This window comes from Vicia villosa, linkage group LG2 (genome assembly GCF_029867415.1).
Source record: "Vicia villosa cultivar HV-30 ecotype Madison, WI linkage group LG2, Vvil1.0, whole genome shotgun sequence".
In the NCBI taxonomy this organism is placed as follows: domain Eukaryota; kingdom Viridiplantae; phylum Streptophyta; class Magnoliopsida; order Fabales; family Fabaceae; genus Vicia; species Vicia villosa.
Genome location: NC_081181.1, coordinates 178,934,925 through 178,949,254, shown reverse-complemented (window position 1 = coordinate 178,949,254; position 14,330 = coordinate 178,934,925). Strand labels below are relative to the sequence as shown.

The following is a 14,330-nucleotide window of genomic DNA, read 5'->3' as shown; positions in this document are numbered from 1 at the left end:
GTTAAAAAATATAAATTTCTTTGCTAATGCTCTTACCTCTGTAGATATTTTAAAAATTGTTGTTATAAGGTTGAGTAATACCCATTCTCTTTGTATTCTACCTCGTTGTTGATGGTGTTGAATGCAAAACAAAGATTTCCCAATATTTATGGAGTCTGGTCCTTCGAGAATTCCTCATATACTGATCTCTATGGACCACGTCACCATCATTTTTACGAGGTCAATCTTACCTTAGACATAATATGCGGGATCCTCAGTCTTTCCCATTAATCGGTAACTCTAGAAATAAGGTCTTACAAGTCTCGTTGTGTTGATGATGACAAAATTTATGCATTATATATTTAAGTATATTGTCTCTACATCCCGATATATCTCGCTTACAAAATTTCCAAATTATTCATCTCTTTCGTCTTCATATATTAAGATTGAGCTGGGAGCATGGCCATTGACTAAAAAAAATTAGAGGAACCCCTCATATGCTGATCTCTATGGACCATGTCACCATTGTTTTTACGAGGTCAATCTTCTCTTGGATAGATTATGCGGGATTTTTAGTCTTTCCCAATACTTGGTAACTCTATAAATAAGGTCTTATATGTCATGTTGTGTTGACAATGACAACATTTATGCATTCTATGTTTTAGTATATTGCCTCGACGTCCCAGAATATCTTGCTTACCAAATTTCCTAGTCTTTCCACTCTTTCATCTTCATATATTAAGACTGAGCTGAGAGTATGGTCATTGAGTAAAAAAATTAGAGAAACATACGACTTTCTCCCTTTGAGAGCTTATTACTAGGGGAGGATATGAAGTTATTAATGCTTTATAATGCCTCTTCAAAATATTATGTCAATAATAATTTTTCTTATTTCCTCAGTGGTTTGAAGAAGTGGAGTTCTTTCTAGTGGTTTCAATAATTTGCGTAAGTATAAACATTCAAACTAGTATAACGTGATAAGAATATTATCGATCCCACAAAGATTGGGCTTAAATTATTTATAAACCACTGTGTGGTTTGTTATTTGGATCTTAAAGACAAATCAATATTTGTTCGTGTAATTAATTTAAATTTCTATTCGCATTAAGCTCAAGCATGTTTATTGAAATATATTTATTTCAATTGTGTGTATACTTTCATTCACTTTTGAATCAACAAGATTTTGGAATTGTTTCTTGTGAATAAGCGGGTTAGTTTCATTTTTATCATCCGATCGATCACTTTAATTAATTGAAATTCTTATATGTTATTTGTGTCTTCATGGTGTGGTTTATTATGTACCTAAAACAATATGCACCTATAGTTGGCACCAAAATCTAAGTAGATCTCTACATAGTACACACATTCATAATCCTTAGATGGTTTCAAAGAGAACATTGTTACATTCCTGCAGGAATCCCTATTAGTCCATTGGTAGAAAAGGCATAATACACGACTCTTAATGATAACAATGCAAATGGTGTGTTAGAGATTACGGGTGTTTTGACGATAATACGATGAATAACAGAATCATTAGGCCTTGCATCTTAACTTCTACTTGAATTCGAACCAGTGATGTTTTAGATGTTCCTAAGTGTATGACAATTTTCTTGTGTTGCAATAGATGATCCACTCTTGTACCTCAAGAAAATTCTAGAGGTGGAAAATATTTCAAAGAAACCTAGATTATTTATGATGCATTTAGATTCATATTGTTTCCTTATTGATTTAGTGGTCGAGCTAAAAGTTGACTCAACTTAATAGAGGAAAATTTAATTGCAACATGAAATTTAGTGCACGCCACGAAGGAGATGAGAAATATGAAAATGATTCTACTTGGTGAGTCTATGATGTATTTCGATCGAATGAACATTATTGTTATGGATGCATACCGCACTATAGAAATATATTTTAATTGCAAAAAATATCATGCTTGAGGAAACATAATATGAATATCTAAATGTTTCATTTCCTTTAGTTGTATGTACAATACAAGGTTATTCCTCACACTATCTGAGTAGAAAATTGTTCTTGTACACTTGGACCCTAATACGTGGTGTTATTCAAAAATTAAAAATGAATTTTCATTCATTTATAATCATTATGATCACTTGCTTCCCGAACCTTTAAGGAATGAACTACTCTTGGTGAGCTCACGCACTGGTTTGCTTGTGAATCTAATGAAAGCATATGCATGCGTACCAGCCAATGCTCCTAGAGTAGGTGACACCAAATATATCCATATTCCTCTATATTCGTGGTGTACAATAGCTGGCCCTAAACTTCTCGCTGGATTCATTGATGCTCCCGTGATTGGTCTGTCAAATATATTTTCATTCACAAGTAAGTTTTAAGTTTAAAATATCTCACAAAACATGTAACCTCTTTATTAAATTAAAAAATGTACAATATTTGTTTTATTTAATGATCTATACTCGTTATTAAGGTCTAAAGAGTAATACCCGGCAAATAACACACATATAATAATTGTAGATCCAACTGCAAGTCCTGCCAATTCACCGATCTACAGAAATAAATAAAATTAATTAACAATAGCTATGAGACATGGTTGAATAATATTTGAAAGTCTCATATATAACGTAAAGATAAATTTAAGTAATTTAATCTTTTAAAATATGTTAATACAATTAATTAGTGAATTTTACCGCTCTATTATCGGTGGCAACTCCAGAAATGATGAACATAAGGTAGAAAGTGATTATAAACTCAACCACAAAAGCTTGGAGATTAGAACCAGCAGGAAGTGTTCCCACAAAATGATTTTCTTTGTCACTGAATATAATTTTGAGAGCTCCACTTGCAAGTATTGATCCAATGAGTTGAGCAATTATATATGATGGTACCTGCATTCAAAATTAAATTAAAACCAATTTCTTTAGAAAAAATATACAATAAGAATATTATCATACATGAAAGTGTGTTTGGTAATTCACCTGCATCAATGGAAATCTTTTGGTGGAGGCATGAGCAATGGTGACTGCAGGATTGAAATGAGCACCAGAGATATGACCAAGAGAATATACCAATACCACAACTGCAAGTCCCCAAACAATTGCAATTCCAGGGAGTGTCACTACATTATCATTGTTAAGGTTCACAACTACAGAGCCACATCCAACAAATATTAAGAAGAATGTTCCCACTACCTCTGCCACCAACTATATTCAACAAAAAACACAACCATGTTTTAGTCATCGTTTTAATTAAAATATCATATATCAAAAACAATAATTGATTTTGTTTAAAGTTAAGTTCTTAAGAAAAGCCACCTTTTGCAAAAGAGGTACATAATCTTCAATGCTTGACTCGTCACACTTTTTCGTGGCATCGTTGCTTACATTTAAAACCACATCAAGGTTTCTATTACTATCTGAATTATCACCCATGTCTAATAGAGTATTTAAGGATAACGTTAAGATATTTATTATATCAAACAATGTTTTTATGTTTTGATTGTGGGATTAGATGTGATGAATGAAGAATCGAGATGCAACATCGCCAATTTATAGGGAAAACAAACATGCTAATGTTTAATAATATGGTTGGCAGAATGTATGTTTTAAATAAGAAAAAAAATATTTGACTAAACAAAATCTAAAGTAAGATTATTTTGATTTGAAATTTTTATGTTGAGTTGGTAAGTTTTGACCTGATCAGTTGGATAGAAAAACTCCAATTATAGAAAATGCAGTGCGATAATCGTATAATTCTTTTTTGGGATACTCACAGAAATTTCGTTCATACGTCTCATTTTTGTTAGAATCAATGCTTTGTGGTCTCTTTCTCTTATCTTATGTACGTATTTACATACATACATCTAAATATTCCAACAATTTTCTTGTGTGATTATTTTCTTTTAAAATCACTCTAAGCTTGTGTGCTATCTGTCAAAAATCATAATTCTGAGTTACACTAACTAAATGATTGATTCTGTTTGACTGTTTTAAAATAATATAAGATCCGACAAAGTAATATACTTTTTCCACCGCCACCACCATTACCTTTAGTTGTGAACATTTTACACAATGATTAACACAACCACCATAATAACTAGTCATGTCTCTAAGTAGTTAAGGGATGCAGCCACCAAGGTTGATCTTAAGTCTAAGATAGTAACACAATAATTTTATACCTCAATTCTTTATCATTATTATTTTTAATATTATTATTATTAATATTATCTTTGTCATATCTTTAAGCCAAATATTTTGTATATTTGAATCTTTCAAGTTTCAAAATGAACATCTACTTTTCGTAATAAAATTTAATCATAATTTGAAATAATATAACTCTGGTTTCATCCAAAAAAGAAAGTGCAAATTTTTTATTTTAGTTTGCTCAATATCATAAATAATTAAAATTTTAAATAAAATGTTATTATATTGTATCGGGTCACTATAACAGTAATACTATACTCTATAATTTTAGGGGAGTCAAAGTTCTTATAGCTAAAATTCTATATACTTAACATTTTTATATGTTAAAGTGGAAGTGGCCATTACTTTTTCTTTCTAAATTCAAGGAAAAATTATCAATTGAAAAATGTCTGGACTATTAAATTTCAATCTATAAAAAATGTTGTATCCTTTTTAAAACCAAGAATAGTACATATTACACTATATTCTCTTACCAAATTTCTAACACATTATAAAATAAAAAACTTAATTGTATACACTAGAATGTCTCCTACACATGTTACTTCTTAGTCATTCTTTATATTTGCAACCACCATTTTATTAAGATAGGACAAATACATTAATAGGTGGATTATTGGTTCCACAAATATGAATGTCAGTAATTCTTCTATTTTCTTATCTTGTAAAAATAAGATAAGTCACCTGTATTCATCACATCTTATATTTATATATTAGTGTATTAGTGACACTTGTTACACTTTTTTACTTGCTAATTTATGTCTTGGATTATCAGTGGTTACGAAAAACAAATTTAGAAGAGCATGCTAGTCAATGAACTTTTGTCTATGTGGATGACACATACTCCAAAGTGTTTATATCATCACATATTTTTCTTTTACTCAAATTAAATATTTAAGCATGAGAGTAGTTCTTCTATTTCTTTATAGTTAACCTGAGATCAATAGGTACCGGGGAAAATTACAATTTTATATTCCTTCCTACCTTGGAGGACTTTAATAATTTTTTTTTGGTTTTAATATACGAGATTGGAAGACCATCTATTTTCTAGATTCTTTGTTGTAATATACAATCAATGTCTACGTGCTTGGGAGCCATGATTTTATTTTTCATTAATGTTTGGATGTTATTGAGTTTGTTTATGCTAGCTAGTCAAGACACGGCGTCTGATCTAGAATTCTAATCTTTAAAGAAATATGTCAGTTAAAAAATATAAATTTCTTTGCTAATGCTCTTACCTCTGTAGATATTTTAAAAATTGTTGTTATAAGGTTGAGTAATACCCATTCTCTTTGTATTCTACCTCGTTGTTGATGGTGTTGAATGCAAAACAAAGATTTCCCAATATTTATGGAGTCTGGTCCTTCGAGAACTCCTCATATACTGATCTCTATGGACCACGTCACCATCATTTTTACGAGGTCAATCTTACCTTAGACATAATATGCGGGATCCTCAGTCTTTCCCATTAATCGGTAACTCTAGAAATAAGGTCTTACAAGTCTCGTTGTGTTGATGATGACAAAATTTATGCATTATATATTTAAGTATATTGTCTCTACATCCCGATATATCTCGCTTACAAAATTTCCAAATTATTCCTCTCTTTCGTCTTCATATATTAAGATTGAGCTGGGAGCATGGCCATTGACTAAAAAAAATTAGAGGAACCCCTCATATGCTGATCTCTATGGACCATGTCACCATTGTTTTTACGAGGTCAATCTTCTCTTGGATAGATTATGCGGGATTTTTAGTCTTTCCCAATACTTGGTAACTCTATAAATAAGGTCTTATATGTCATGTTGTGTTGACAATGACAACATTTATGCATTCTATGTTTTAGTATATTGCCTCGACGTCCCAGAATATCTTGCTTACCAAATTTCCTAGTCTTTCCACTCTTTCATCTTCGTATATTAAGACTGAGCTGAGAGTATGGTCATTGAGTAAAAAAATTAGAGAAACATACGACTTTCTCCCTTTGAGAGCTTATTACTAGGGGAGGATATGAAGTTATTAATGCTTTATAATGCCTCTTCAAAATATTATGTCAATAATAATTTTTCTCATTTCCTCAGTGGTTTGAAGAAGTGGAGTTCTTTCTAGTGGTTTCAATAATTTGCGTAAGTATAAACATTCAAACTAGTATAACGTGATAAGAATATTATCGATCCCACAAAGATTGGGCTTAAATTATTTATAAACCACTGTGTGGTTTGTTATTTGGATCTTAAAGACAAATCAATATTTGTTCGTGTAATTAATTTAAATTTCTATTCGCATTAAGCTCAAGCATGTTTATTGAAATATATTTATTTCAATTGTGTGTATACTTTCATTCACTTTTGAATCAACAAGATTTTGGAATTGTTTCTTGTGAATAAGCAGGTTAGTTTCATTTTTATCATCCGATCGATCACTTTAATTAATTGAAATTCTTATATGTTATTTGTGTCTTCATGGTGTGGTTTATTATGTACCTAAAACAATATGCACCTATAGTTGGCACCAAAATCTAAGTAGATCTCTACATAGTACACACATTCATAATCCTTAGATGGTTTCAAAGAGAACATTGTTACATTCCTGCAGGAATCCCTATTAGTCCATTGGTAGAAAAGGCATAATACACGACTCTTAATGATAACAATGCAAATGGTGTGTTAGAGATTACGGGTGTTTTGACGATAATACGATGAATAACAGAATCATTAGGCCTTGCATCTTAACTTCTACTTGAATTCGAACCAGTGATGTTTTAGATGTTCCTAAGTGTATGACAATTTTCTTGTGTTGCAATAGATGATCCACTCTTGTACCTCAAGAAAATTCTAGAGGTGGAAAATATTTCAAAGAAACCTAGATTATTTATGATGCATTTAGATTCATATTGTTTCCTTATTGATTTAGTGGTCGAGCTAAAAGTTGACTCAACTTAATAGAGGAAAATTTAATTGCAACATGAAATTTAGTGCACGCCACGAAGGAGATGAGAAATATGAAAATGATTCTACTTGGTGAGTCTATGATGTATTTCGATCGAATGAACATTATTGTTATGGATGCATACCGCACTATAGAAATATATTTTAATTGCAAAAAATATCATGCTTGAGGAAACATAATATGAATATCTAAATGTTTCATTTCCTTTAGTTGTATGTACAATACAAGGTTATTCCTCACACTATCTGAGTAGAAAATTGTTCTTGTACACTTGGACCCTAATACGTGGTGTTATTCAAAAATTAAAAATGAATTTTCATTCATTTATAATCATTATGATCACTTGCTTCCCGAACCTTTAAGGAATGAACTACTCTTGGTGAGCTCACGCACTGGTTTGCTTGTGAATCTAATGAAAGCATATGCATGCGTACCAGCCAATGCTCCTAGAGTAGGTGACACCAAATATATCCATATTCCTCTATATTCGTGGTGTACAATAGCTGGCCCTAAACTTCTCGCTGGATTCATTGATGCTCCCGTGATTGGTCTGTCAAATATATTTTCATTCACAAGTAAGTTTTAAGTTTAAAATATCTCACAAAACATGTAACCTCTTTATTAAATTAAAAAATGTACAATATTTGTTTTATTTAATGATCTATACTCGTTATTAAGGTCTAAAGAGTAATACCCGGCAAATAACACACATATAATAATTGTAGATCCAACTGCAAGTCCTGCCAATTCACCGATCTACAGAAATAAATAAAATTAATTAACAATAGCTATGAGACATGGTTGAATAATATTTGAAAGTCTCATATATAACGTAAAGATAAATTTAAGTAATTTAATCTTTTAAAATATGTTAATACAATTAATTAGTGAATTTTACCGCTCTATTATCGGTGGCAACTCCAGAAATGATGAACATAAGGTAGAAAGTGATTATAAACTCAACCACAAAAGCTTGGAGATTAGAACCAGCAGGAAGTGTTCCCACAAAATGATTTTCTTTGTCACTGAATATAATTTTGAGAGCTCCACTTGCAAGTATTGATCCAATGAGTTGAGCAATTATATATGATGGTACCTGCATTCAAAATTAAATTAAAACCAATTTCTTTAGAAAAAATATACAATAAGAATATTATCATACATGAAAGTGTGTTTGGTAATTCACCTGCATCAATGGAAATCTTTTGGTGGAGGCATGAGCAATGGTGACTGCAGGATTGAAATGAGCACCAGAGATATGACCAAGAGAATATACCAATACCACAACTGCAAGTCCCCAAACAATTGCAATTCCAGGGAGTGTCACTACATTATCATTGTTAAGGTTCACAACTACAGAGCCACATCCAACAAATATTAAGAAGAATGTTCCCACTACCTCTGCCACCAACTATATTCAACAAAAAACACAACCATGTTTTAGTCATCGTTTTAATTAAAATATCATATATCAAAAACAATAATTGATTTTGTTTAAAGTTAAGTTCTTAAGAAAAGCCACCTTTTGCAAAAGAGGTACATAATCTTCAATGCTTGACTCGTCACACTTTTTCGTGGCATCGTTGCTTACATTTAAAACCACATCAAGGTTTCTATTACTATCTGAATTATCACCCATGTCTAATAGAGTATTTAAGGATAACGTTAAGATATTTATTATATCAAACAATGTTTTTATGTTTTGATTGTGGGATTAGATGTGATGAATGAAGAATCGAGATGCAACATCGCCAATTTATAGGGAAAACAAACATGCTAATGTTTAATAATATGGTTGGCAGAATGTATGTTTTAAATAAGAAAAAAAATATTTGACTAAACAAAATCTAAAGTAAGATTATTTTGATTTGAAATTTTTATGTTGAGTTGGTAAGTTTTGACCTGATCAGTTGGATAGAAAAACTCCAATTATAGAAAATGCAGTGCGATAATCGTATAATTCTTTTTTGGGATACTCACAGAAATTTCGTTCATACGTCTCATTTTTGTTAGAATCAATGCTTTGTGGTCTCTTTCTCTTATCTTATGTACGTATTTACATACATACATCTAAATATTCCAACAATTTTCTTGTGTGATTATTTTCTTTTAAAATCACTCTAAGCTTGTGTGCTATCTGTCAAAAATCATAATTCTGAGTTACACTAACTAAATGATTGATTCTGTTTGACTGTTTTAAAATAATATAAGATCCGACAAAGTAATATACTTTTTCCACCGCCACCACCATTACCTTTAGTTGTGAACATTTTACACAATGATTAACACAACCACCATAATAACTAGTCATGTCTCTAAGTAGTTAAGGGATGCAGCCACCAAGGTTGATCTTAAGTCTAAGATAGTAACAAAATAATTTTATACCTCAATTCTTTATCATTATTATTTTTAATATTATTATTATTAATATTATCTTTGTCATATCTTTAAGCCAAATATTTTGTATATTTGAATCTTTCAAGTTTCAAAATGAACATCTACTTTTCGTAATAAAATTTAATCATAATTTGAAATAATATAACTCTGGTTTCATCCAAAAAAGAAAGTGCAAATTTTTTATTTTAGTTTGCTCAATATCATAAATAATTAAAATTTTAAATAAAATGTTATTATATTGTCTCGGGTCACTATAACAGTAATACTATACTCTATAATTTTAGGGGAGTCAAAGTTCTTATAGCTAAAATTCTATATACTTAACATTTTTATATGTTAAAGTGGAAGTGGCCATTACTTTTTCTTTCTAAATTCAAGGAAAAATTATCAATTGAAAAATGTCTGGACTATTAAATTTCAATCTATAAAAAATGTTGTATCCTTTTTAAAACCAAGAATAGTACATATTACACTATATTCTCTTACCAAATTTCTAACACATTATAAAATAAAAAACTTAATTGTATACACTAGAATGTCTCCTACACATGTTACTTCTTAGTCATTCTTTATATTTGCAACCACCATTTTATTAAGATAGGACAAATACATTAATAGGTGGATTATTGGTTCCACAAATATGAATGTCAGTAATTCTTCTATTTTCTTATCTTGTAAAAATAAGATAAGTCACCTGTATTCATCACATCTTATATTTATATATTAGTGTATTAGTGACACTTGTTACACTTTTTTACTTGCTAATTTATGTCTTGGATTATCAGTGGTTACGAAAAACAAATTTAGAAGAGCATGCTAGTCAATGAACTTTTGTCTATGTGGATGACACATACTCCAAAGTGTTTATATCATCACATATTTTTCTTTTACTCAAATTAAATATTTAAGCATGAGAGTAGTTCTTCTATTTCTTTATAGTTAACCTGAGATCAATAGGTACTGGGGAAAATTACAATTTTATATTCCATCCTACCTTGGAGGACTTTAATAATTTTTTTTTGGTTTTAATATACGAGATTGGAAGACCATCTATTTTCTAGATTCTTTGTTGTAATATACAATCAATGTCTACGTGCTTGGGAGCCATGATTTTATTTTTCATTAATGTTTGGATGTTATTGAGTTTGTTTATGCTAGCTAGTCAAGACACGGCGACTGATCTAGAATTCTAATCTTTAAAGAAATATGTCAGTTAAAAAATATAAATTTCTTTGCTAATGCTCTTACCTCTGTAGATATTTTAAAAATTGTTGTTATAAGGTTGAGTAATACCCATTCTCTTTGTATTCTACCTCGTTGTTGATGGTGTTGAATGCAAAACAAAGATTTCCCAATATTTATGGAGTCTGGTCCTTCGAGAACTCCTCATATACTGATCTCTATGGACCACGTCACCATCATTTTTACGAGGTCAATCTTACCTTAGACATAATATGCGGGATCCTCAGTCTTTCCCATTAATCGGTAACTCTAGAAATAAGGTCTTACAAGTCTCGTTGTGTTGATGATGACAAAATTTATGCATTATATATTTAAGTATATTGTCTCTATATCCCGATATATCTCGCTTACAAAATTTCCAAATTATTCCTCTCTTTCGTCTTCATATATTAAGATTGAGCTGGGAGCATGGCCATTGACTAAAAAAAATTAGAGGAACCCCTCATATGTTGATCTCTATGGACCATGTCACCATTGTTTTTACGAGGTCAATCTTCTCTTGGATAGATTATGCGGGATTCTTAGTCTTTCCCAATACTTGGTAACTCTAGAAATAAGGTCTTATATGTCATGTTGTGTTGACAATGACAACATTTATGCATTCTATGTTTTAGTATATTGCCTCGACGTCCCAGAATATCTTGCTTACCAAATTTCCTAGTCTTTCCACTCTTTCATCTTCGTATATTAAGACTGAGCTGAGAGTATGGTCATTGAGTAAAAAAATTAGAGAAACATACGACTTTCTCCCTTTGAGAGCTTATTACTAGGGGAGGATATGCAGTTATTAATGCTTTATAATGCCTCTTCAAAATATTCTGTCAATAATAATTTTTCTCATTTCCTCAGTGGTTTGAAGAAGTGGAGTTCTTTCTAGTGGTTTCAATAATTTGCGTAAGTATAAACATTCAAACTAGTATAACGTGATAAGAATATTATCGATCCCACAAAGATTGGGCTTAAATTATTTATAAACCACTGTGTGGTTTGTCATTTGGATCTTAAAGACAAATCAATATTTGTTCGTGTAATTAATTTAAATTTGTATTCGCATTAAGCTCAAGCATGTTTATTGAAATAAATTTATTTCAATTGTGTGTATACTTTCATTCACTTTTGAATCAACAAGTTTTTGGAATTGTTTCTTGTGAATAAGCAGGTTAGTTTCATTTTTATCATCCGATCGATCACTTTAATTAATTGAACTTCTTATATGTTATTTGTGTCTTCATGGTGTGGCTTATTATGTACCTAAAACAATATGCACCTATAGTTGGCACCAAAATCTAAGTAGATCTCTACATAGTACACACATTCATAATCCTTAGATGGTTTCAAAGAGAACATTGTTACATCCCTGCAGGAATCCCTATTAGTCCATTGGTAGAAAAGGCATAATACACGACTCTCAATGATAACAATGCAAATGGTGTGTTAGAGATTACGGGTGTTTTGACGATAATACGATGAATAACAGAATCATTAGGCCTTGCATCTTAACTTCTCGTTTGAATTCGAACCAGTGATGTTTTAGATGTTCCTAAGTGTATGACAATTTTCTTGTGTTGCAATAGATGATCCACTCTTGTACCTCAAGAAAATTCTAGAGGTGGAAAATATTTCAAAGAAACCTAGATTATTTATGATGCATTTAGATTCATATTGTTTCCTTATTGATTTAGTGGTCGAGCTAAAAGTTGACTCAACTTAATAGAGGAAAATTTAATTGCAACATGAAATTTAGTGCACGCCACGAAGGAGATGAGAAGTATGAAAATCATTCTACTTGGTGAGTCTATGATGTATTTCGATCGAACGAACATTATTGTTATGAATGCATACCGCACTATAGAAATATATTTTAATTGCAAAAAATATCAAGCTTGAGGAAACATAATATGAATATCTAAATGTTTCATTTCCTTTAGTTGTATGTACAATACAAGGTTATTCCTCACACTATCTGAGTAGAAAATTGTTCTTGTACACTTGGACCCTAATACGTGGTGTTATTCAAAAATTAAAAATGAATTTTCATTCATATATAATCATTATGATCACTTGCTTCCCGAACCTTTAAGGAATGAACTACTCTTGGTGAGCTCACGCACTGGTTTGCTTGTGAATCTAATGAAAGCATATGCATGCGTACCAGCCAATGCTCCTAGAGTAGGTGACACCAAATATATCCATGTTCCTCTATATTCGTGGTGTACAATAGTTGGCCCTAAACTTCTCGCTGGATTCATTGATGCTCCCGTGATTGGTCTGTCAAATATATTTTCATTCACAAGTAAGTTTTAAGTTTAAAATATCTCACAAAACATGTAACCTCTTTATTAAATTAAAAAATGTACAATATTTGTTTTATTTAATGATCTATACTCGTTATTAAGGTCTAAACAGTAATACCCGGCAAATAACACACATATGATAATTGTAGATCCAACTGCAAGTCCTGCCAATTCACCAATCTACAGAAATAAATAAAATTAATTAACAATAGCTATGAGACATGGTTGAATAATATTTGAAAGTCTCATATATAACGTAAAGATAAATTTAAGTAATTTAATCTTTTAAAATATGTTAATACAATTAATCAGTGAATTTTACCGCTCTATTATCGGTGGCAACTCCAGAAATGATGAACATAAGGTAGAAAGTGATTATAAACTCAACCACAAAAGCTTGGAGATTAGAACCAGCAGGAAGTGTTCCCACAAAATGATTTTCTTTGTCACTGAATATAATTTTGAGAGCTCCACTTGCAAGTATTGATCCAATGAGTTGAGCAATTATATATGATGGTACCTGCATTAAAAATTAAATTAAAACCAATTTCGTCAGAAAAAATATACAATAAGAATATTATCATACATGAAAGTGTGTTTGGTAATTCACCTGCATCAATGGAAATCTTTTGGTGGAGGCATGAGCAATGGTGACTGCAGGATTGAAATGAGCACCAGAGATATGACCAAGAGAATATACCAATACCACAGCTGCAAGTCCCCAAACAATTGCAATTCCCGGGAGTGTCACTATATTATCATTGTTAAGGTTCACAACTACAGAGCCACATCCAACAAATATTAAGAAGAATGTTCCCACTACCTCTGCCACCAACTATATTCAACAAAAAACACAACCATGTTTTAGTCATCGTTTTAATTAAAATATCATATATCAAAAACAATAATTGATTTTGTTTAAAGTTAAGATCTTAAGAAAAGCCACCTTTTGCAAAAGAGGTACATAATCTTCAATGCTTGACTCGTCACACTTTTTCGTGGCATCGTTGCTTACATTTAAAACCACATCAAGGTTTCTATTACTATCTGAATTATCACCCATGTCTAATAGAGTATTTAAGGATAACGTTAAGATATTTATTATATCAAACAATGTTTTTATGTTTTGATTGTGGGATTAGATGTGATGAATGAAGAATCGAGATGCAACATCGCCAATTTATAGGGAAAACAAACATGCTAATGTTTAATAATATGGTTGGCAGAATGTATGTTTTAAATAAGAAAAAAAGATTTGACTAAACAAAATCTAAAGTAAGATTATTTTGATTTG

General features: G+C 30.9%; 3 protein-coding genes across 3 annotated transcripts; all 3 read right to left on the bottom strand.

The window, feature by feature from the left end:
* Nucleotides 1–2,086: 2,086 nt before the first annotated feature.
* LOC131647548 (nodulin-26-like) lies at nt 2,087–3,389 on the bottom strand. The gene is made up of 5 exons (XM_058917436.1): nt 3,270–3,389; nt 2,934–3,158; nt 2,646–2,843; nt 2,442–2,503; nt 2,087–2,297 (listed from the first exon to the last, which is right to left on the bottom strand). Exons 1-5 carry the CDS (start codon nt 3,384–3,386, stop codon nt 2,087–2,089), a joined length of 813 nt encoding a protein of 270 aa, XP_058773419.1. The 5' UTR covers nt 3,387–3,389.
* A 4,053-nt stretch (nt 3,390–7,442) lies between these two features.
* LOC131647547 (nodulin-26-like) lies at nt 7,443–8,745 on the bottom strand. The gene is made up of 5 exons (XM_058917435.1): nt 8,626–8,745; nt 8,290–8,514; nt 8,002–8,199; nt 7,798–7,859; nt 7,443–7,653 (listed from the first exon to the last, which is right to left on the bottom strand). Exons 1-5 carry the CDS (start codon nt 8,740–8,742, stop codon nt 7,443–7,445), a joined length of 813 nt encoding a protein of 270 aa, XP_058773418.1. The 5' UTR covers nt 8,743–8,745.
* A 4,054-nt stretch (nt 8,746–12,799) lies between these two features.
* On the bottom strand, nt 12,800–14,102 carry LOC131647546 (nodulin-26-like). Its single transcript, XM_058917434.1, has 5 exons — nt 13,983–14,102; nt 13,647–13,871; nt 13,359–13,556; nt 13,155–13,216; nt 12,800–13,010 (listed from the first exon to the last, which is right to left on the bottom strand). Exons 1-5 carry the CDS (start codon nt 14,097–14,099, stop codon nt 12,800–12,802), a joined length of 813 nt encoding a protein of 270 aa, XP_058773417.1. The 5' UTR covers nt 14,100–14,102.
* Between the last annotated feature and the right edge of the window lie 228 nt (nt 14,103–14,330).

Excerpts from the sequence above, each read along its gene's own strand:
- LOC131647548 (XM_058917436.1), bottom strand. The coding sequence starts at position 3,386 with ATGGGTGATAATTCAGATAGTAATAGAAACCTTGATGTGGTTTTAAAT. Across the intron at positions 3,159-3,269 it reads ATGTACCTCTTTTGCAAAAG|TTGGTGGCAGAGGTAGTGGG; the intron begins GTGGCTTTTCTT and ends TGTTGAATATAG. Across the intron at positions 2,298-2,441 it reads ATATGTGTGTTATTTGCCGG|ACCAATCACGGGAGCATCAA; the intron begins GTATTACTCTTT and ends TATATTTGACAG.
- LOC131647547 (XM_058917435.1), bottom strand. The coding sequence starts at position 8,742 with ATGGGTGATAATTCAGATAGTAATAGAAACCTTGATGTGGTTTTAAAT. Across the intron at positions 8,515-8,625 it reads ATGTACCTCTTTTGCAAAAG|TTGGTGGCAGAGGTAGTGGG; the intron begins GTGGCTTTTCTT and ends TGTTGAATATAG. Across the intron at positions 7,654-7,797 it reads ATATGTGTGTTATTTGCCGG|ACCAATCACGGGAGCATCAA; the intron begins GTATTACTCTTT and ends TATATTTGACAG.
- LOC131647546 (XM_058917434.1), bottom strand. The coding sequence starts at position 14,099 with ATGGGTGATAATTCAGATAGTAATAGAAACCTTGATGTGGTTTTAAAT. Across the intron at positions 13,872-13,982 it reads ATGTACCTCTTTTGCAAAAG|TTGGTGGCAGAGGTAGTGGG; the intron begins GTGGCTTTTCTT and ends TGTTGAATATAG. Across the intron at positions 13,217-13,358 it reads TTGCCACCGATAATAGAGCG|ATTGGTGAATTGGCAGGACT; the intron begins GTAAAATTCACT and ends TTATTTCTGTAG.